Source organism: Ranitomeya imitator, chromosome 4, assembly GCF_032444005.1.
Source record: "Ranitomeya imitator isolate aRanImi1 chromosome 4, aRanImi1.pri, whole genome shotgun sequence".
Classification (NCBI taxonomy): Eukaryota; Metazoa; Chordata; class Amphibia; order Anura; family Dendrobatidae; genus Ranitomeya; species Ranitomeya imitator.
Window position 1 is genome coordinate 665,405,033 of NC_091285.1, and position 24,057 is coordinate 665,429,089.

General features: G+C 44.1%; 1 protein-coding gene across 2 annotated transcripts in view; it reads right to left on the reverse strand.

Moving 5' to 3' along the window:
- LOC138677188 (potassium channel subfamily T member 2-like) overlaps nucleotides 1-19,677 on the reverse strand; it is a 389,156-nt gene extending 369,479 nt beyond the window's left edge. Inside the window, exon 1 of one of the 2 annotated variants that reach the window (XM_069767117.1) lies at nucleotides 19,144-19,677. In XM_069767117.1, the coding sequence (XP_069623218.1) occupies nucleotides 19,144-19,229 (86 nt within the window). In that variant the 5' untranslated portion in view covers nucleotides 19,230-19,677. The remainder of the gene's footprint in view (nucleotides 1-19,143) is intronic. The other variant, XM_069767116.1, reaches the window with a different exon arrangement.
- Between the last annotated feature and the right edge of the window lie 4,380 nt (nucleotides 19,678-24,057).

Genomic DNA, 24,057 nt, shown 5'->3' on the forward strand with positions numbered 1-24,057 from the left:
CTCTGTACATTATATACAGTGCAGACTCCTCTGGGATCCTAGTAATATCTGTGTATTATATGGCTCCTCTCTGTACCTTATATACAGCGCAGACCCCTCTGGGATCCTAGTAATATCAGTGTATTATACGGCTCCTCTCTGTACATTATATACAGCGCAGACTCCTCTGGGATCCTAGTAATATCTGTGTATTATACGGCTCCTCTCTATACATTATATACAGTGCAGACTCCTCTGGGATCCTAGTAATATCAGTGTATTATACGGGTCCTCTCTGTACATTATATACAGTGCAGACTCCTCTGGGATCCTAGTAATATCTGTGTATTATACGGCTCCTCTCTGTACATTATATACAGTGCAGACTCCTCTGGTATCCTAGTAATATCTGTGTATTATACGGCTCCTCTCTATACATTATATACAGTGCAGACTCCTCTGGGATCCTAGTAATATCAGTGTATTATACGGCTCCTCTCTGTACCTTATATACAGTGCAGACTCCTCTGGGATCCTAGTAATATCTGTGTATTATACGGCTCCTCTCTATACATTATATACAGTGCAGACTCCTCTGGGATCCTAGTAATATCAGTGTATTATACGGCTCCTCTCTGTACATTATATACAGCGCAGACTCCTCTGGGATCCTAGTAATATCTGTGTATTATACGGCTCCTCTCTATACATTATATACAGTGCAGACTCCTCTGGGATCCTAGTAATATCAGTGTATTATACGGCTCCTCTCTGTACATTATATACAGTGCAGACTCCTCTGGGATCCTAGTAATATCAGTGTATTATACGGCTCCTCTCTGTACATTATATACAGTGCAGACTCCTCTGGGATCCTAGTAATATCTGTGTATTATACGGCTCCTCTCTATACATTATATACAGTGCAGACTCCTCTGGGATCCTAGTAATATCAGTGTATTATACGGCTCCTCTCTGTACCTTATATACAGTGCAGACTCCTCTGGGATCCTAGTAATATCTGTGTATTATACGGCTCCTCTCTGTACATTATATACAGTGCAGACTCCTCTGGGATCCTAGTAATATCTGTATTATACGGCTCCTCTCTGTACATTATATACAGTGCAGACTCCTCTGGGATCCTAGTAATATCAGTGTATTATACGGCTCCTCTCTGTACATTATATACAGTGCAGACTCCTCTGGGATCCTAGTAATATCTGTGTATTATACGGCTCCTCTCTGTACATTATATACAGTGCAGACTCCTCTGGTATCCTAGTAATATCTGTGTATTATACGGCTCCTCTCTATACATTATATACAGTGCAGACTCCTCTGGGATCCTAGTAATATCTGTATTATACGGCTCCTCTCTGTACATTATATACAGTGCAGACTCCTCTGGGATCCAATTAATATCAGTGTATTATACGGCTCCTCTCTGTACATTATATACAGTGCAGACTCCTCTGGGATCCTAGTAATATCTGTATTATACGGCTCCTCTCTGTACATTATATACAGTGCAGACTCCTCTGGGATCCTAGTAATATCTGTGTATTATACGGCTCCTCTCTGTACATTATATACAGTGTAGACCCCTCTGGGATCCTAGTAATATCTGTGTATTATACGGCTCCTCTCTGTACCTTATATACAGTGCAGACCCCTCTGGGATCCTAGTAATATCAGTGTATTATACGGCTCCTCTCTGTACATTATATACAGTGCAGACTCCTCTGGGATCCTAGTAATATCTGTGTATTATACGGCTCCTCTCTGTACATTATATACAGTGCAGACTCCTCTGGGATCCTAGTAATATCAGTGTATTATACGGCTCCTCTCTGTACATTATATACAGCGCAGACTCCTCTGGGATCCTAGTAATATCTGTGTATTATACGGCTCCTCTCTGTACCTTATATACAGCGCAGACTCCTCTGGGATCCTAGTAATATCTGTATTATACGGCTCCTCTCTGTACATTATATACAGCGCAGGCTCCTCTGGGATCCTAGTAATATCAGTGTATTATACGGCTCCTCTCTGTACATTATATACAGCGCAGGCTCCTCTGGGATCCTAGTAATATCAGTGTATTATACGGCTCCTCTCTGTACATTATATACAGTGCAGGCTCCTCTGGGATCCTAGTAATATCTGTGTATTATACGGCTCCTCTCTGTACATTATATACAGTGCAGACCCCTCTGGGATCCTAGTAATATCAGTGTATTATACGGCTCCTCTCTGTACATTATATACAGTGCAGACTCCTCTGGGATCCTAGTAATATCAGTGTATTATACGGCTCCTCTCTGTACATTATATACAGTGCAGACTCCTCTGGGATCCTAGTAATATCAGTGTATTATACGGCTCCTCTCTGTACATTATATACAGTGCAGACTCCTCTGGGATCCTAGTAATATCTGTGTATTATACGGCTACTCTCTGTACATTATATACAGTGCAGACTCCTCTGGGATCCTAGTAATATGTGTGTATTATACGGCTCCTCTCTGTACCTTATATACAGTGCAGACTCCTCTGGGATCCTAGTAATATCAGTGTATTATACGGCTCCTCTCTGTACATTATATACAGTGCAGACTCCTCTGAGATCCTAGTAATATCAGTGTATTATACGGCTCCTCTCTGTACATTATATACAGTGCAGACTCCTCTGGGATCCTAGTAATATCAGTGTATTATACGGCTCCTCTCTGTACCTTATATACAGTGCAGACTCCTCTGGGATCCTAGTAATATCAGTGTATTATACGGCTCCTCTCTGTACATTATATACAGTGCAGACTCCTCTGAGATCCTAGTAATATCAGTGTATTATACGGCTCCTCTCTGTACATTATATACAGTGCAGACTCCTCTGGGATCCTAGTAATATCTGTGTATTATACGGCTCCTCTCTGTACCTTATATACAGTGCAGACTCCTCTGGGATCCTAGTAATATCAGTGTATTATACGGCTCCTCTCTGTACATTATATACAGTGCAGACTCCTCTGAGATCCTAGTAATATCAGTGTATTATACGGCTCCTCTCTGTACATTATATACAGTGCAGACTCCTCTGGGATCCTAGTAATATCAGTGTATTATACGGCTCCTCTCTGTACATTATATACAGCGTAGACTCCTCTGGGATCCTAGTAATATCTGTGTATTATACGGCTCCTCTCTGTACCTTATATACAGCGCAGACTCCTCTGGGATCCTAGTAATATCTGTGTATTATACGGCTCCTCTCTGTACATTATATACAGAGCAGACTCCTCTGGGATCCTAGTAATATCAGTGTATTATACGGCTCTTCTCTGTACATTATATACAGTGCAGACTCCTCTGGGATCCTAGTAATATCAGTGTATTATACGGCTCCTCTCTGTACCTTATATACAGTGCAGACTCCTCTGGGATCCTAGTAATATCAGTGTATTATACGGCTCCTCTCTGTACATTATATACAGTGCAGACTCCTCTGGGATCCTAGTAATATCTGTATTATACGGCTCCTCTCTGTACATTATATACAGCGCAGACTCCTCTGGGATCCTAGTAATATCTGTATTATACGGCTCCTCTCTGTACATTATATACAGTGCAGACTCCTCTGGGATCCTAGTAATATCTGTGTATTATACGGCTCCTCTCTGTACATTATATACAGTGCAGACTCCTCTGGGGTCCTAGTAATATCTGTGTATTATACGGCTCCTCTCTGCACATTATATACAGTGCAGACTCCTCTGGGGTCCTAGTAATATCTGTGTATTATACGGCTCCTCTCTGTACATTATATACAGCGCAGACTCCTCTGGGATCCTAGTAATATCTGTGTATTATACGGCTCCTCTCTGAACCTTATATACAGTGCAGACTCCTCTGGGATCCTAGTAATATCAGTGTATTATACGGCTCCTCTCTGTACATTATATACAGCGCAGACCCCTCTGGGATCCTAGTAATATCTGTGTATTATACGGCTCCTCTCTGTACATTATATACAGCGCAGACCCCTCTGGGATCCTAGTAATATCAGTGTATTATACGGCTCCTCTCTGTACATTATATACAGTGCAGACTCCTCTGGGATCCTAGTAATATCTGTGTATTATACGGCTCCTCTCTGTACATTATATACAGTGCAGACTCCTCTGGGATCCTAGTAATATCTGTGTATTATACGGCTCCTCTCTGTACATTATATACAGTGCAGACTCCTCTGGGGTCCTAGTAATATCTGTGTATTATACGGCTCCTCTCTGTACATTATATACAGTGCAGACTCCTCTGGGATCCTAGTAATATCTGTGTATTATACGGCTCCTCTCTGTACATTATATACAGTGCAGACTCCTCTGGGATCCTAGTAATATCAGTGTATTATACGGCTCCTCTCTGTACCTTATATACAGTGCAGACTCCTCTGGGATCCTAGTAATATCTGTGTATTATACGGCTCCTCTCTGTACATTATATACAGCGCAGACTCCTCTGGGATCCTAGTAATATCTGTGTATTATACGGCTCCTCTCTGTACATTATATACAGTGCAGACTCCTCTGGGATCCTAGTAATATCTGTGTATTATACGGCTCCTCTCTGTACATTATATACAGTGCAGACTCCTCTGGGATCCTAGTAATATCAGTGTATTATACGGCTCCTCTCTGTACATTATATACAGTGCAGACTCCTCTGGGATCCTAGTAATATGTGTGTATTATACGGCTCCTCTCTGTACATTATATACAGCGCAGACTCCTCTGGGATCCTAGTAATATCTGTGTATTATACGGCTCCTCTCTGTACATTATATACAGTGCAGACTCCTCTGGGATCCTAGTAATATCTGTGTATTATACGGCTCCTCTCTGTACCTTATATACAGTGCAGACTCCTCTGGGATCCTAGTAATATCAGTGTATTATACGGCTCCTCTCTGTACATTATATACAGTGCAGACTCCTCTGGGATAATAGTAATATCTGTGTATTATACGGCTCCTCTCTGTACATTATATACAGCGCAGACTCCTCTGGGATAATAGTAATATCTGTGTATTATACGGCTCCTCTCTGTACATTATATACAGTGCAGACTCCTCTGGGATCCTAGTAATATCAGTGTATTATACGGCTCCTCTCTGTACATTATATACAGAGCAGACTCCTCTGGGGTCCTAGTAATATCAGTGTATTATACGGCTCCTCTCTGTACATTATATACAGAGCAGACTCCTCTGGGATCCTAGTAATATCAGTGTATTATACGGCTCCTCTCTGTACATTATATACAGTGCAGACTCCTCTGGGATCCTAGTAATATCAGTGTATTATACGGCTCCTCTCTGTACATTATATACAGTGCAGACTCCTCTGGGATCCTAGTAATATCAGTGTATTATACGGCTCCTCTCTGTACATTATATACAGTGCAGACTCCTCTGGGATCCTAGTAATATCAGTGTATTATACGGCTCCTCTCTGTACATTATATACAGTGCAGACTCCTCTGGGATCCTAGTAATATCAGTGTATTATACGGCTCCTCTCTGTACATTATATACAGAGCAGACTCCTCTGGGGTCCTAGTAATATCTGTGTATTATACGGCTCCTCTCTGTACCTTATATACAGTGCAGACTCCTCTGGGATCCTAGTAATATCAGTGTATTATACGGCTCCTCTCTGTACATTATATACAGTGCAGACTCCTCTGGGATCCTAGTAATATCAGTGTATTATACGGCTCCTCTCTGTACATTATATACAGTGCAGACTCCTCTGGGATCCTAGTAATATCTGTGTATTATACGGCTCCTCTCTGAACCTTATATACAGTGCAGACCCCTCTGGGATCCTAGTAATATCAGTGTATTATACGGCTCCTCTCTGTACATTATATACAGTGCAGACTCCTCTGGGATCCTAGTAATATCTGTATTATACGGCTCCTCTCTGTACATTATATACAGTGCAGACTCCTCTGGGATCCTAGTAATATCTGTATTATACGGCTCCTCTCTGTACATTATATACAGTGCAGACTCCTCTGGGATCCTAGTAATATCTGTGTATTATACGGCTCCTCTCTGTACATTATATACAGTGCAGACTCCTCTGGGATCCTAGTAATATCAGTGTATTATACGGCTCCTCTCTGTACATTATATACAGTGCAGACTCCTCTGGGATCCTAGTAATATCAGTGTATTATACGGCTCCTCTCTGTACATTATATACAGCGCAGACTCCTCTGGGGTCCTAGTAATATCTGTGTATTATACGGCTCCTCTCTGTACATTATATACAGTGCAGACTCCTCTGGGATCCTAGTAATATCTGTGTATTATACGGCTCCTCTCTGTACATTATATACAGCGCAGACTCCTCTGGGATCCTAGTAATATCTGTATTATACGGCTCCTCTCTGTACATTATATACAGTGCAGACTCCTCTGGGATCCTAGTAATATCTGTGTATTATACGGCTCCTCTCTGTACATTATATACAGTGCAGACTCCTCTGGGATCCTAGTAATATCTGTGTATTATACGGCTCCTCTCTGTACATTATATACAGTGCAGACTCCTCTGGGATCCTAGTAATATCTGTGTATTATACGGCTCCTCTCTGTACCTTATATACAGTGCAGACTCCTCTGGGATCCTAGTAATATCAGTGTATTATACGGCTCCTCTCTTTACCTTATATACAGTGCAGACTCCTCTGGGATCCTAGTAATATCAGTGTATTATACGGCTCCTCTCTGTACATTATATACAGAGCAGACTCCTCTGGGGTCCTAGTAATATCTGTGTATTATACGGCTCCTCTCTGTACCTTATATACAGCGCAGAATCCTCTGGGATCCTAGTAATATCAGTGTATTATACGGCTCCTCTCTGTACATTATATACAGTGCAGACCCCTCTGGGATCCTAGTAATATCAGTGTATTATAGGGCTCCTCTCTGTACCTTATATACAGTGCAGACTCCTCTGGGATCCTAGTAATATCTGTGTATTATACGGCTCCTCTCTGTACATTATATACAGCGCAGACTCCTCTGGGATCCTAGTAATATCTGTGTATTATACGGCTCCTCTCTGTACATTATATACAGTGCAGACTCCTCTGGGATCCTAGTAATATCTGTGTATTATACGGCTCCTCTCTGTACATTATATACAGAGCAGACTCCTCTGGGATCCTAGTAATATCTGTGTATTATACGGCTCCTCTCTGTACAATATATACAGTGCAGACTCCTCTGGGATCCTAGTAATATCAGTGTATTATACGGCTCCTCTCTGTACATTATATACAGCGCAGACTCCTCTGGGATAATAGTAATATCTGTGTATTATACGGCTCCTCTCTGTACATTATATACAGCGCAGACTCCTCTGGGATCCTAGTAATATCTGTGTATTATACGGCTCCTCTCTGTACATTATATACAGCGCAGACTCCTCTGGGATCCTAGTAATATCTGTGTATTATACGGCTCCTCTCTGAACCTTATATACAGTGCAGACCCCTCTGGGATCCTAGTAATATCAGTGTATTATACGGCTCCTCTCTGTACATTATATACAGTGCAGACTCCTCTGGGATCCTAGTAATATCTGTATTATACGGCTCCTCTCTGTACATTATATACAGTGCAGACTCCTCTGGGATCCTAGTAATATCTGTGTATTATACGGCTCCTCTCTGTACATTATATACAGTGCAGACTCCTCTGGGATCCTAGTAATATCAGTGTATTATACGGCTCCTCTCTGTACCTTATATACAGTGCAGACTCCTCTGGGATCCTAGTAATATCTGTGTATTATACGGCTCCTCTCTGTACATTATATACAGCGCAGACTCCTCTGGGATCCTAGTAATATCTGTGTATTATACGGCTCCTCTCTGTACATTATATACAGTGCAGACTCCTCTGGGATCCTAGTAATATCTGTGTATTATACGGCTCCTCTCTGTACATTATATACAGTGCAGACTCCTCTGGGATCCTAGTAATATCAGTGTATTATACGGCTCCTCTCTGTACATTATATACAGTGCAGACTCCTCTGGGATCCTAGTAATATCTGTGTATTATACGGCTCCTCTCTGTACATTATATACAGCGCAGACTCCTCTGGGATCCTAGTAATATCAGTGTATTATACGGCTCCTCTCTGTACATTATATACAGTGCAGACTCCTCTGGGATAATAGTAATATCTGTGTATTATACGGCTCCTCTCTGTACATTATATACAGCGCAGACTCCTCTGGGATAATAGTAATATCTGTGTATTATACGGCTCCTCTCTGTACATTATATACAGTGCAGACTCCTCTGGGATCCTAGTAATATCAGTGTATTATACGGCTCCTCTCTGTACATTATATACAGAGCAGACTCCTCTGGGATCCTAGTAATATCTGTGTATTATACGGCTCCTCTCTGTACAATATATACAGTGCAGACTCCTCTGGGATCCTAGTAATATCAGTGTATTATACGGCTCCTCTCTGTACATTATATACAGTGCAGACTCCTCTGGGATCCTAGTAATATCTGTGTATTATACGGCTCCTCTCTGTACATTATATACAGCGCAGACTCCTCTGGGATAATAGTAATATCTGTGTATTATACGGCTCCTCTCTGTACATTATATACAGCGCAGACTCCTCTGGGATCCTAGTAATATCTGTGTATTATACGGCTCCTCTCTGTACATTATATACAGTGCAGACTCCTCTGGGATCCTAGTAATATCAGTGTATTATACGGCTCCTCTCTGTACATTATATACAGTGCAGACTCCTCTGGGATCCTAGTAATATCTGTGTATTATACGGCTCCTCTCTGTACCTTATATACAGAGCAGACTCCTCTGGGATCCTAGTAATATCTGTGTATTATACGGCTCCTCTCTGTACATTATATACAGTGCAGACTCCTCTGGGATCCTAGTAATATCTGTATTATACGGCTCCTCTCTGTACATTATATACAGTGCAGACCCCTCTGGGATCCTAGTAATATCTGTGTATTATACGGCTCCTCTCTGTACATTATATACAGTGCAGACCCCTCTGGGATCCTAGTAATATCTGTGTATTATACGGCTCCTCTCTGTACCTTATATACAGTGCAGACTCCTCTGGGATCCTAGTAATATCAGTGTATTATACGGCTCCTCTCTGTACCTTATATACAGTGCAGACTCCTCTGGGATCCTAGTAATATCTGTGTATTATACGGCTCCTCTCTGTACATTATATACAGTGCAGACCCCTCTGGGATCCTAGTAATATCTGTGTATTATACGGCTCCTCTCTGTACCTTATATACAGTGCAGACTCCTCTGGGATAATAGTAATATCTGTGTATTATACGGCTCCTCTCTGTACATTATATACAGTGCAGGCTCCTCTGGGATCCTAGTAATATCTGTATTATACGGCTCATCTCTGTACATTATATACAGAGCAGACTCCTCTGGGATCCTAGTAATATCAGTGTATTATACGGCTCCTCTCTGTACATTATATACAGTGCAGACTCCTCTGGGATCCTAGTAATATCTGTGTATTATACGGCTCCTCTCTGTACAATATATACAGTGCAGACTCCTCTGGGATCCTAGTAATATCAGTGTATTATACGGCTCCTCTCTGTACATTATATACAGTGCAGACTCCTCTGGGATCCTAGTAATATCAGTGTATTATACGGCTCCTCTCTGTACATTATATACAGTGCAGACTCCTCTGGGATCCTAGTAATATCTGTGTATTATACGGCTCCTCTCTGAACCTTATATACAGTGCAGACTCCTCTGGGGTCCTAGTAATATCAGTGTATTATACGGCTCCTCTCTGTACATTATATACAGTGCAGACTCCTCTGGGATAGTAGTAATATCTGTGTATTATACGGCTCCTCTCTGTACATTATATACAGCGCAGACTCCTCTGGGATAATAGTAATATCTGTGTATTATACGGCTCCTCTCTGTACATTATATACAGCGCAGACTCCTCTGGGATCCTAGTAATATCTGTGTATTATACGGCTCCTCTCTGTACATTATATACAGTGCAGACTCCTCTGGGATCCTAGTAATATCTGTGTATTATACGGCTCCTCTCTGTACATTATATACAGCGCAGACTCCTCTGGGATCCTAGTAATATCTGTATTATACGGCTCCTCTCTGTACATTATATACAGTGCAGACCCCTCTGGGATCCTAGTAATATCTGTGTATTATACGGCTCCTCTCTGTACATTATATACAGTGCAGACTCCTCTGGGATCCTAGTAATATCAGTGTATTATACGGCTCCTCTCTGTACTTTATATACAGTGCAGACTCCTCTGGGATCCTAGTAATATCTGTGTATTATACGGCTCCTCTCTGTACATTATATACAGTGCAGACTCCTCTGGGATCCTAGTAATATCTGTGTATTATACGGCTCCTCTCTGTACATTATATACAGAGCAGACTCCTCTGGGATCCTAGTAATATCTGTATTATACGGCTCCTCTCTGTACATTATATACAGTGCAGACTCCTCTGGGATCCTAGTAATATCTGTGTATTATACGGCTCCTCTCTGTACATTATATACAGTGCAGACTCCTCTGGGATCCTAGTAATATCTGTGTATTATACGGCTCCTCTCTGTACATAATATACAGTGCAGACCCCTCTGGGATCCTAGTAATATCTGTGTATTATACGGCTCCTCTCTGTACATTATATACAGTGCAGACTCCTCTGGTATCCTAGTAATATCTGTGTATTATACGGCTCCTCTCTGTACATAATATACAGTGCAGACTCCTCTGGGATCCTAGTAATATCTGTGTATTATACGGCTCCTCTCTGTACATAATATACAGTGCAGACTCCTCTGGTATCCTAGTAATATCTGTGTATTATACGGCTCCTCTCTGTACATTATATACAGTGCAGACTCCTCTGGGATCCTAGTAATATCAGTGTATTATACGGCTCCTCTCTGTACATTATATACAGTGCAGACTCCTCTGGGATCCTAGTAATATCAGTGTATTATACGGCTCCTCTCTGTACATTATATACAGTGCAGACTCCTCTGGGATCCTAGTAATATCAGTGTATTATACGACTCCTCTCTGAACCTTATATACAGTGCAGACTCCTCTGGGGTCCTAGTAATATCAGTGTATTATACGGCTCCTCTCTGTACATTATATACAGCGCAGACCCCTCTGGGATCCTAGTAATATCTGTGTATTATACGGCTCCTCTCTGTACATTATATACAGTGCAGACTCCTCTGGGATCCTAGTAATATCTGTGTATTATACGGCTCCTCTCTGTACATTATATACAGTGCAGACTCCTCTGGGATCCTAGTAATATCAGTGTATTATACGGCTCCTCTCTGTACATTATATACAGTGCAGACTCCTCTGGGATCCTAGTAATATCTGTATTATACGGCTCCTCTCTGTACCTTATATACAGCGCAGACCCCTCTGGGATCCTAGTAATATCAGTGTATTATACGGCTCCTCTCTGTACATTATATACAGTGCAGACTCCTCTGGGATCCTAGTAATAACAGTGTATTATACGGCTCCTCTCTGTACATTATATACAGTGCAGACTCCTCTGGGATCCTAGTAATATCAGTGTATTATACGGCTCCTCTCTGTACATTATATACAGTGTAGACCCCTCTGGGATCCTAGTAATATCTGTGTATTATACGGCTCCTCTCTGTACATTATATACAGTGCAGACCCCTCTGGGATCCTAGTAATATCTGTATTATACGGCTCCTCTCTGTACCTTATATACAGCGCAGACCCCTCTGGGATCCTAGTAATATCAGTGTATTATACGGCTCCTCTCTGTACATTATATACAGTGCAGACTCCTCTGGGATCCTAGTAATATCAGTGTATTATACGGCTCCTCTCTGTACATTATATACAGTGCAGACTCCTCTGGGATCCTAGTAATATCTGTGTATTATACGGCTCCTCTCTGTACATTATATACAGTGCAGACTCCTCTGGGATCCTAGTAATATCAGTGTATTATACGGCTCCTCTCTGTACATTATATACAGTGCAGACTCCTCTGGGATCCTAGTAATATCTGTATTATACGGCTCCTCTCTGTACATTATATACAGTGCAGACTCCTCTGGGATCCTAGTAATATCTGTGTATTATACGGCTCCTCTCTGTACATTATATACAGTGCAGACCCCTCTGGGATCCTAGTAATATCTGTGTATTATACGGCTCCTCTCTGTACATTATATACAGTGCAGACTCCTCTGGGATCCTAGTAATATCTGTATTATACGGCTCCTCTCTGTACATTATATACAGCGCAGACTCCTCTGGGATCCTAGTAATATCTGTGTATTATACGGCTCCTCTCTGTACATTATATACAGCGCAGACTCCTCTGGGATCCTAGTAATATCTGTATTATACGGCTCCTCTCTGTACATTATATACAGTGCAGACTCCTCTGGGATCCTAGTAATATCAGTGTATTATACGGCTCCTCTCTGTACATTATATACAGAGCAGACTCCTCTGGGATCCTAGTAATATCTGTGTATTATACGGCTCCTCTCTGTACATTATATACAGAGCAGACTCCTCTGGGATCCTAGTAATATCAGTGTATTATACGGCTCCTCTCTGTACATTATATACAGCGCAGACTCCTCTGGGATCCTAGTAATATCTGTATTATACGGCTCCTCTCTGTACATTATATACAGAGCAGACTCCTCTGGGATCCTAGTAATATCTGTGTATTATACGGCTCCTCTCTGTACCTTATATACAGTGCAGACCCCTCTGGGATCCTAGTAATATCTGTGTATTATACGGCTCCTCTCTGTACCTTATATACAGTGCAGACTCCTCTGGGATCCTAGTAATATCAGTGTATTATACGGCTCCTCTCTGTACATTATATACAGTGCAGACTCCTCTGGGATCCTAGTAATATCAGTGTATTATACGGCTCCTCTCTGTACCTTATATACAGTGCAGACCCCTCTGGGATCCTAGTAATATCTGTGTATTATACGGCTCCTCTCTGTACCTTATATACAGCGCAGACTCCTCTGGGATAATAGTAATATCTGTGTATTATACGGCTCCTCTCTGTACATTATATACAGCGCAGACTCCTCTGGGATAATAGTAATATCTGTGTATTATACGGCTCCTCTCTGTACATTATATACAGTGCAGACTCCTCTGGGATCCTAGTAATATCTGTGTATTATACGGCTCCTCTCTGTACATTATATACAGTGCAGACTCCTCTGGGATCCTAGTAATATCAGTGTATTATACGGCTCCTCTCTGTACCTTATATACAGTGCAGACTCCTCTGGGATCCTAGTAATATCAGTGTATTATACGGCTCCTCTCTGTACATTATATACAGTGCAGACTCCTCTGGGATCCTAGTAATATCTGTGTATTATACGGCTCCTCTCTGTACATTATATACAGAGCAGACTCCTCTGGGGTCCTAGTAATATCAGTGTATTATACGGCTCCTCTCTGTACATTATATACAGTGTAGACCCCTCTGGGGTCCTAGTAATATCTGTGTATTATACGGCTCCTCTCTGTACCTTATATACAGCGCAGACTCCTCTGGGATCCTAGTAATATCTGTGTATTATACGGCTCCTCTCTGTACCTTATATACAGTGCAGACTCCTCTGGGATCCTAGTAATATCAGTGTATTATACGGCTCCTCTCTGTACATTATATACAGTCCAGACTCCTCTGGGATCCTAGTAATATCTGTATTATACGGCTCCTCTCTGTACATTATATACAGCGCAGACTCCTCTGGGATCCTAGTAATATCAGTGTATTATACGGCTCCTCTCTGTACATTATATACAGTCCAGACTCCTCTGGGATCCTAGTAATATCTGTATTATACGGCTCCTCTCTGTACATTATATACAGCGCAGACTCCTCTGGGATCCTAGTAATATCTGTGTATTATACGGCTCCTCTCTGTACATTATATACAGTCCAGACTCCTCTGGGATCCTAGTAATATCTGTATTATACGGCTCCTCTCTGTACATTATATACAGCGCAGACTCCTCTGGGATCCTAGTAATATCAGTGTATTATACGGCTCCTCTCTGTACATTATATACAGTGCAGACTCCTCTGGGATCCTAGTAATATCTGTGTATTATACGGCTCCTCTCTGTACATTATATACAGTGCAGACTCCTCTGGGATCCTAGTAATATCAGTGTATTATACGGCTCCTCTCTGTACATTATATACAGTCCAGACTCCTCTGGGATCCTAGTAATATCTGTATTATACGGCTCCTCTCTGTACATTATATACAGCGCAGACTCCTCTGGGATCCTAGTAATATCAGTGTATTATACGGCTCCTCTCTGTACATTATATACAGTGCAGACTCCTCTGGGATCCTAGTAATATCTGTGTATTATACGGCTCCTCTCTGTACATTATATACAGTGCAGACTCCTCTGGGATCCTAGTAATATCAGTGTATTATACGGCTCCTCTCTGTACATTATATACAGTGCAGACTCCTCTGGGATCCTAGTAATATCAGTGTATTATACGGCTCCTCTCTGTACCTTATATACAGTGCAGACTCCTCTGGGATCCTAGTAATATCAGTGTATTATACGGCTCCTCTCTGTACATTATATACAGTGCAGACTCCTCTGGGATCCTAGTAATATCAGTGTATTATACGGCTCCTCTCTGTACATTATATACAGTGCAGACTCCTCTGGGATCCTAGTAATATCAGTGTATTATACGGCTCCTCTCTGTACATTATATACAGTGCAGACTCCTCTGGGATCCTAGTAATATCTGTGTATTATACGGCTCCTCTCTGTACATTATATACAGCGCAGACTCCTCTGGGATCCTAGTAATATCTGTGTATTATACGGCTCCTCTCTGTACCTTATATACAGCGCAGACTCCTCTGGGATCCTAGTAATATCAGTGTATTATACGGCTCCTCTCTGTACATTATATACAGCGCAGACTCCTCTGGGATCCTAGTAATATCAGTGTATTATACGGCTCCTCTCTGTACATTATATACAGCGCAGACTCCTCTGGGATCCTAGTAATATCAGTGTATTATACGGCTCCTCTCTGTACATTATATACAGCGCAGACTCCTCTGGGATCCTAGTAATATCTGTATTATACGGCTCCTCTCTGTACATTATATACAGTGCAGACTCCTCTGGGATCCTAGTAATATCTGTGTATTATACGGCTCCTCTCTGTACCTTATATACAGTGCAGACTCCTCTGGGATCCTAGTAATATCAGTGTATTATACGGCTCCTCTCTGTACATTATATACAGTGCAGACTCCTCTGGGATCCTAGTAATATCTGTGTATTATACGGCTCCTCTCTGTACCTTATATACAGTGCAGACTCCTCTGGGGTCCTAGTAATATCTGTGTATTATACGGCTCCTCTCTGTACATTATATACAGCGCAGACTCCTCTGGGATCCTAGTAATATCAGTGTATTATACGGCTCCTCTCTGTACATTATATACAGTGCAGACTCCTCTGGGATCCTAGTAATATCAGTGTATTATACGGCTCCTCTCTGTACATTATATACAGCGCAGACTCCTCTGGGATCCTAGTAATATCAGTGTATTATACGGCTCCTCTCTGTACATTATATACAGCGCAGACTCCTCTGGGATCCTAGTAATATCTGTATTATACGGCTCCTCTCTGTACATTATATACAGCGCAGACTCCTCTGGGATCCTAGTAATATCAGTGTATTATACGGCTCCTCTCTGTACATTATATACAGTGCAGACTCCTCTGGGATCCTAGTAATATCAGTGTATTATACGGCTCCTCTCTGTACATTATATACAGCGCAGACTCCTCTGGGATCCTAGTAATATCTGTATTATACGGCTCCTCTCTGTACATTATATACAGCGCAGACTCCTCTGGGATCCTAGTAATATCTGTGTATTATACGGCTCCTCTCTGTACATTATATACAGCGCAGACTCCTCTGGGATCCTAGTAATATCTGTGTATTATACGGCTCCTCTCTGTACATTATATACAGTGCAGACTCCTCTGGGATCCTAGTAATATCTGTGTATTATACGGCTCCTCTCTGTACATTATATACAGTGCAGACTCCTCTGGGATCCTAGTAATATCTGTGTATTATACGGCTCCTCTCTGTACCTTATATACAGTGCAGACTCCTCTGGGGTCCTAGTAATATCTGTGTATTATACGGCTCCTCTCTGTACATTATATACAGCGCAGACTCCTCTGGGATCCTAGTAATATCAGTGTATTATACGGCTCCTCTCTGTATATTATATACAGTGCAGACTCCTCTGGGATCCTAGTAATATCTGTGTATTATACGGCTCCTCTCTGTACATTATATACAGTGCAGACTCCTCTGGGATCCTAGTAATATCTGTGTATTATACGGCTCCTCTCTGTACCTTATATACAGCGCAGACCCCTCTGGGATCCTAGTAATATCAGTGTATTATACGGCTCCTCTCTGTACATTATATACAGTGCAGACCCCTCTGGGATCCTAGTAATATCTGTGTATTATACGGCTCCTCTCTGTACATTATATACAGTGCAGACTCCTCTGGGATCCTAGTAATATCTGTATTATACGGCTCCTCTCTGTACATTATATACAGTGCAGACTCCTCTGGGATCCTAGTAATATCTGTATTATACGGCTCCTCTCTGTACATTATATACAGTGCAGACTCCTCTGGGATCCTAGTAATATCAGTGTATTATACGGCTCCTCTCTGTACATTATATACAGTGCAGACTCCTCTGGGATCCTAGTAATATCTGTGTATTATACGGCTCCTCTCTGTACATTATATACAGCGCAGACTCCTCTGGGATCCTAGTAATATCAGTGTATTATACGGCTCCTCTCTGTACATTATATACAGTGCAGACTCCTCTGGGATCCTAGTAATATCTGTATTATACGGCTCCTCTCTGTACATTATATACAGTGCAGACTCCTCTGGGATCCTAGTAATATCTGTGTATTATACGGCTCCTCTCTGTACATTATATACAGTGCAGACTCCTCTGGGATCCTAGTAATATCTGTGTATTATACGGCTCCTCTCTGTACATTATATACAGTGCAGACTCCTCTGGGATCCTAGTAATATCTGTATTATACGGCTCCTCTCTGTACATTATATACAGTGCAGACTCCTCTGGGATCCTAGTAATATCAGTGTATTATACGGCTCCTCTCTGTACATTATATACAGAGCAGACTCCTCTGGGATCCTAGTAATATCTGTGTATTATACGGCTCCTCTCTGTACATTATATACAGTGCAGACTCCTCTGGGATCCTAGTAATATCTGTGTATTATACGGCTCCTCTCTGTACATTATATACAGTGCAGACTCCTCTGGGATCCTAGTAATATCAGTGTATTATACGGCTCCTCTCTGTACATTATATACAGTGCAGACTCCTCTGGGATCCTAGTAATATCTGTGTATTATACGGCTCCTCTCTGTACCTTATATACAGTGCAGACTCCTCTGGGATCCTAGTAATATCTGTGTATTATACGGCTCCTCTCTGTACATTATATACAGCGCAGACTCCTCTGGGATCCTAGTAATATCAGTGTATTATACGGCTCCTCTCTGTACATTATATACAGCGCAGACTCCTCTGGGATCCTAGTAATATCTGTGTATTATACGGCTCCTCTCTGTACATTATATACAGCGTAGACTCCTCTGGGATCCTAGTAATATCTGTGTATTATACGGCTCCTCTCTGTACATTATATACAGTTCAGACTCCTCTGGGATCCTAGTAATATCTGTGTATTATACGGCTCCTCTCTGTACCTTATATACAGCGCAGAATCCTCTGGGATCCTAGTAATATCTGTGTATTATACGGCTCCTCTCTGTACATTATATACAGTGCAGACTCCTCTGGGATCCTAGTAATATCAGTGTATTATACGGCTCCTCTCTGTACCTTATATACAGTGCAGACTCCTCTGGGATCCTAGTAATATCTGTGTATTATACGGCTCCTCTCTGTACATTATATACAGTGCAGACTCCTCTGGGATCCTAGTAATATCTGTGTATTATACGGCTCCTCTCTGTACATTATATACAGTGCAGACCCCTCTGGGATCCTAGTAATATCAGTGTATTATACGGCTCCTCTCTGTACATTATATACAGTGCAGACTCCTCTGGGATCCTAGTAATATCTGTGTATTATACGGCTCCTCTCTGTACCTTATATACAGCGCAGAATCCTCTGGGATCCTAGTAATATCAGTGTATTATACGGCTCCTCTCTGTACATTATATACAGTGCAGACTCCTCTGGGATCCTAGTAATATCTGTGTATTATACGGCTCCTCTCTGTACATTATATACAGTGCAGACTCCTCTGGGATCCTAGTAATATCAGTGTATTATACGGCTCCTCTCTGTACATTATATACAGTGCAGACTCCTCTGGGATCCTAGTAATATCTGTGTATTATACGGCTCCTCTCTGTACATTATATACAGCGCAGACTCCTCTGGGATCCTAGTAATATCTGTGTATTATACGGCTCCTCTCTGTACATTATATACAGCGCAGACTCCTCTGGGATCCTAGTAATATCTGTGTATTATACGGCTCCTCTCTGTACATTATATACAGCGCAGACTCCTCTGGGATCCTAGTAATATCAGTGTATTATACGGCTCCTCTCTGTACATTATATACAGTGCAGACTCCTCTGGGATCCTAGTAATATCTGTGTATTATACGGCTCCTCTCTGTACATTATATACAGCGTAGACACCTGTTGACTGTTACATGGTGATTTCCTCCTAAGTTTATTTGTGACAGGGACCAGCCGCCTTTAGTCCCATCTTTTCCTCCATGTGCATCTCTTAACCCTTTCGTTACCGCCACCCCCCACCCTGCGGACCCCTTTACCTTTCATCCTGCTGCCAGTCTCCCATCAGCAGGTCTCGGAACCTGTACCGGGGTGGTAAGGGCTGGACGTCTTTTTCCATTTCCATCCTGCCAGCTGCCTGCTGCCACTTTTATCTTCAGTTTCCGACACCTGTCATCGGATCTGCAGAGTCCTAAGGGACACATCCATGAATTAAAGGGGCGTTCATAACACCTGGGACTTTTCCTCCGGTGGTCCTGTTTTGGTGGTGCCACTAATTTCCTTGGCATGTGGTGCCAGTCCAGAGACAGAAGCTAATGGGGTACCAAAATTCGGACTTTGTGAAGTCTAAGATGTGGGTAATGGTTTGATAATAGGAGCATATTGGGGTTTCCTCTCCACCGCTCTTATCCAGGGATCAAAACTTCTCCTCTGCCCGTATATCAATGGAGAGTATGGGGGCTATAGGGGACGACGCTCCACACGGGGGCACGCAGAGCGGCGCCCAGGGTACAGGTGGGCACTACACCTATATATCCATATAATGCACTGCTCCCTGCTGTAATTCCTCAATCAGGGGAGGGAGAAGGAGGAGCAGGAGAAAGGAGAAATGCTTTTTATTCACAGACTCAGAGATGTGGGCTGGGAAGAGAAAGCAACAGGAGGAAGAGGGGGCTGGGAGCCAGGGACATTGGGGGGTGTAATGAGAAAGGTAGAGAAGGGGCCAGAGCCACAAGTGTATTGTCATACTGGGGGGGCAGGAGAAAAGTGAGACCCTTCAACAGATTAGTATTCTGCAGAGAGAGGAGCGCACAGGGAGCGAAGTATGGGGTCTACTGGTGCATGAGGGGCCATCAGACTGCTTTGTGATGGGGGAGACAGAGACTGTGAGGAGAGGGGAGAGACTGTCCAGAGAGAGAGAGGAGAGACTGCCCAGAGAGAGGAGAGACTGCCCAGAGAGAGGAGAGACTGCCCAGAGAGAGAGGAGAGACTGACTGCCCAGAGAGAGAGGAGAGACTGACTGCCCAGAGAGAGAGGAGAGACTGACTGCCCAGAGAGAAAGGAGAGACTGACTGCCCAGAGAGAGAGGAGAGACTGACTGCCCAGAGAGAAAGGAGAGACTGACTGCCCAGAGAGAGAGGAGAGACTGACTGCCCAGAGAGAGGAGAGACTGACTGCCCAGAGAGAGAGGAGAGACTGACTGCCCAGAGAGAGAGGAGAGACTGACTGCCCAGAGAGAGAGGAGAGACTGACTGCCCAGAGAGAAAGGAGAGACTGACTGCCCAGAGAGAGAGGAGAGACTGACTGCCCAGAGAGAAAGGAGAGACTGACTGCCCAGAGAGAGAGGAGAGACTGACTGCCCAGAGAGAAAGGAGAGACTGACTGCCCAGAGAGAGAGGAGAGACTGACTGCCCAGAGAGAGAGGAGAGACTGACTGCCCAGAGAGAGGAGAGACTGACTGCCCAGAGAGAGGAGAGACTGACTGCCCAGAGAGGAGAGACTGCCCAGAGAGGAGAGACTGCCCAGAGAGGAGAGACTGCCCAGAGAGGAGAGACTGCCCAGAGAGAAGAGAGACTGCCCAGAGAGAAGAGAGACTGCCCAGAGAGAAGAGAGACTGACTGCCCAGGGGGAGAGGAGAGACTGACTGCCCAGAGAGAGGAGAGACTGTCCAGAGAGAGGAGAGACTGACTGCCCAGAGAGAGGAGAGACTGACTGCCCAGAGAGAGGAGAGACTGACTGCCCAGAGAGAGAGGAGAGACTGACTGCCCAGAGAGAGGAGAGACTGACTGCCCAGAGAGAGGAGAGACTGACTGCCCAGAGAGAGAGGAGAGACTGACTGCCCAGAGGGAGAGGAGAGACTGACTGCCCAGAGGGAGAGGAGAGACTGACTGCCCAGAGGGAGAGGAGAGACTGACTGCCCAGAGGGAGAGGAGAGATTGACTGCCCAGAGAGAGGAGATGCTGACTGCCCAGAGATAGAGAGGAGAGACTGACTGCCCAGAGGGAGAGGAGAGACTGACTGCCCAGAGGGAGAGGAGAGATTGACTGCCCAGAGAGAGGAGATGCTGACTGCCCAGAGATAGAGAGGAGAGACTGACTGCCCAGAGAGAGAGGAGAGACTGACTGCCCAGAGGGAGAAGAGAGACTGACTGCCCAGAGAGAGAGGAGAGACTGACTGCCCAGAGGGAGAGGAGAGATTGACTGCCCAGAGAGAGGAGATGCTGACTGCCCAGAGATAGAGAGGAGAGACTGACTGCCCAGAGGGAGAGGAGAGACTGACTGCCCAGAGGGAGAGGAGAGATTGACTGCCCAGAGAGAGGAGATGCTGACTGCCCAGAGATAGAGAGGAGAGACTGACTGCCCAGAGAGAGAGGAGAGACTGACTGCCCAGAGGGAGAAGAGAGACTGACTGCCCAGAGAGAGGAGAGACTGACTGCCCAGAGGGAGAGGAGAGACTGACTGCCCAGAGGGAGAGGAGAGACTGACTGCCCAGAGGGAGAGGAGAGACTGACTGCCCAGAGGGAGAGGAGAGACTGACTGCCCAGAGGGAGAGGAGAGACTGACTGCCCAGAGATAGAGAGGAGAGACTGACTGCCCAGAGATAGAGAGGAGACACTGACTGCCGAGAGGGAGAGGAGACACTGACTGCCCAGAGGGAGAGGAGAGACTGACTGCCCAGAGAGAGGAGAGACTGACTAACCAGAGAGTGGAGAGACTGACTGCCCAGAGCGAGAAGCAGAGGAGAGACTGACTGACCAGTGAGAGAGAGAAGAGACTGCCCAGAGGAAGATAGAAGATACTGACTGCCCAGAGGGAGAGAGACAAGTGACTGATGAGAGAGACACTGACTAAAGACATGGGAGAGTGTCCAGAGTTAGAGATTCACAGAAGGTACAGGTGACTGCTGAGAGAGGATAGAGACAGACTGAAAAGATGTGTGACTGCTGAGAGAGTTACAGACTGACCAGATAGGTAACTGCTCATAAAGAGAGATAAAAGAGAGACAGGTGACTGCTCAGAGAGAGAGACTGAAGAGACGGGTGTCTGCTGAGAGAGGATCGAGACTGACTGAGGAAACAGGTGACTGGTGAGAGAAGAAACTGAATGAGGAGACAGGTGACTGCTGAGAAGAGATTGAGGAGACAGGTGACTGCTGAGAGAGGATAAAGACTGAGGAGACAGGTGACTGGTGAGAGAGGATAGAGACTGAGGAGACAGGTCACTGCTGAGAGAGGATAGAGACTGAGGAGACAGGTCACTGCTGAGAGAGGATAGAGACTGAGGAGACAGGTCACTGCTGAGAGGATAGAGACTGAGGAGACGGTCACTGCTGAGAGAGGATAGAGACTGAGGAGACAGGTCACTGCTGAGAGAGGATAGAGACTGAGGAGACAGGTCACTGCTGAGAGAGGATAGAGACTGAGGAGACAGGTCACTGCTGAGAGAAGATAGAGACTGAGGAGACAGGTCACTGCAGAGAGAGGATAGAGACAGACTGAAAAGATGTGTGACTGCTGAGAGAGTTACAGACTGACCAGATAGGTAACTGCTCATAAAGAGAGATAAAAGAGAGACAGGTGACTGCTCAGAGAGAGAGACTGAAGAGACGGGTGTCTGCTGAGAGAGGATCGAGACTGACTGAGGAAACAGTTGACTGGTGAGAGAAGAAACTGAATGAGGAGACAGGTGACTGCTGAGAGAGGATAAAGACTGAGGAGAAAGGTGACTGCTGAGAGAAGAGACTGACTGAGGAGACAGATGACTGCTGAGAGAAGAGACTGACTGAACAGACAGGTGACTGCTGAGAAGAGATTGAGGAGACAGGTGACTGCTGAGAGAGGATAAAGACTGAGGAGACAGGTGACTGGTGAGAGAGGATAGAGACTGAGGAGACAGGTCACTGCTAAGACGATAGAGACTGAGGAGACAGGTCACTGCTGAGAGAGGATAGAGACTGAAGAGACAGGTCACTGCTGAGAGAGGACAGAGACTGAGGAGACAAATGACTGCTGAGAGAAGAGACTGACTGAACAGACAGGTGACTGCTGAGAAGAGATTGAGGAGACAGGTGACTGCTGAGAGAGGATAAAGACTGAGGAGACAGGTGACTGCTGAGAGAGGATAGAGACTGAGGAGACAGGTCACTGCTGAGAGAGGATAGAGATTGAGGAGACAGGTCACTGCTGAGAGAGGATAGAGATTGAGGAGACAGGTCACTGCTGAGAGGATAGAGACTGAGGAGACGGTCACTGCAGAGAGAGGATAGAGACTGAGGAGACAGGTCACTGCTGAGAGAGGATAGAGACTGAGGAGACAGGTGAATAGAGAGAAGAGACTGAGGAGACAGGCGAATACTGAGAAGAGACTGACTGAGGAGACAGGTGACTGCTGAGAGAAGAGACTGAGGAGACAGTTGACTGATGAGAGAGGATAAAGACTGAGGAGAAAGGTGACTGCTGAGAAGAGACTGACTGAATAGACAGGTGACTGCTGAGAAGAGATTGAGGAGACAGGTGACTGAGAGGATAAAGACTGAGGAGACAGGTGACTGCTGAGAGAGGATAGAGACTGAGGAGACAGGTCACTGCTGAGAGAGGATAAAGACTGAGGAGACAGGTCACTGCTGAGAGAGGATAGAGACTGAGGAGACAGGTGAATAGAGAGAAGAGACTGAGGAGACAGGTGAATACTGAGAAGAGACTGACTGAGGAGACAGGTGACTGCTGAGAGAAGAGACTGAGGAGACAGGTGACTGGTGAGAGAGGATAAAGACTGAGGAGACAGGTGACTGCTGAGAGAAGAGACTGACTGAGGAGACAAATGACTGCTGAGAGAAGAGACTGACTGAACAGACAGGTGACTGCTGAGAAGAGATTGAGGAGACAGGTGACTGCTGAGAGAGGATAAAGACTGAGGAGACAGGTGACTGCTGAGAGAGGATAGAGACTGAGGAGA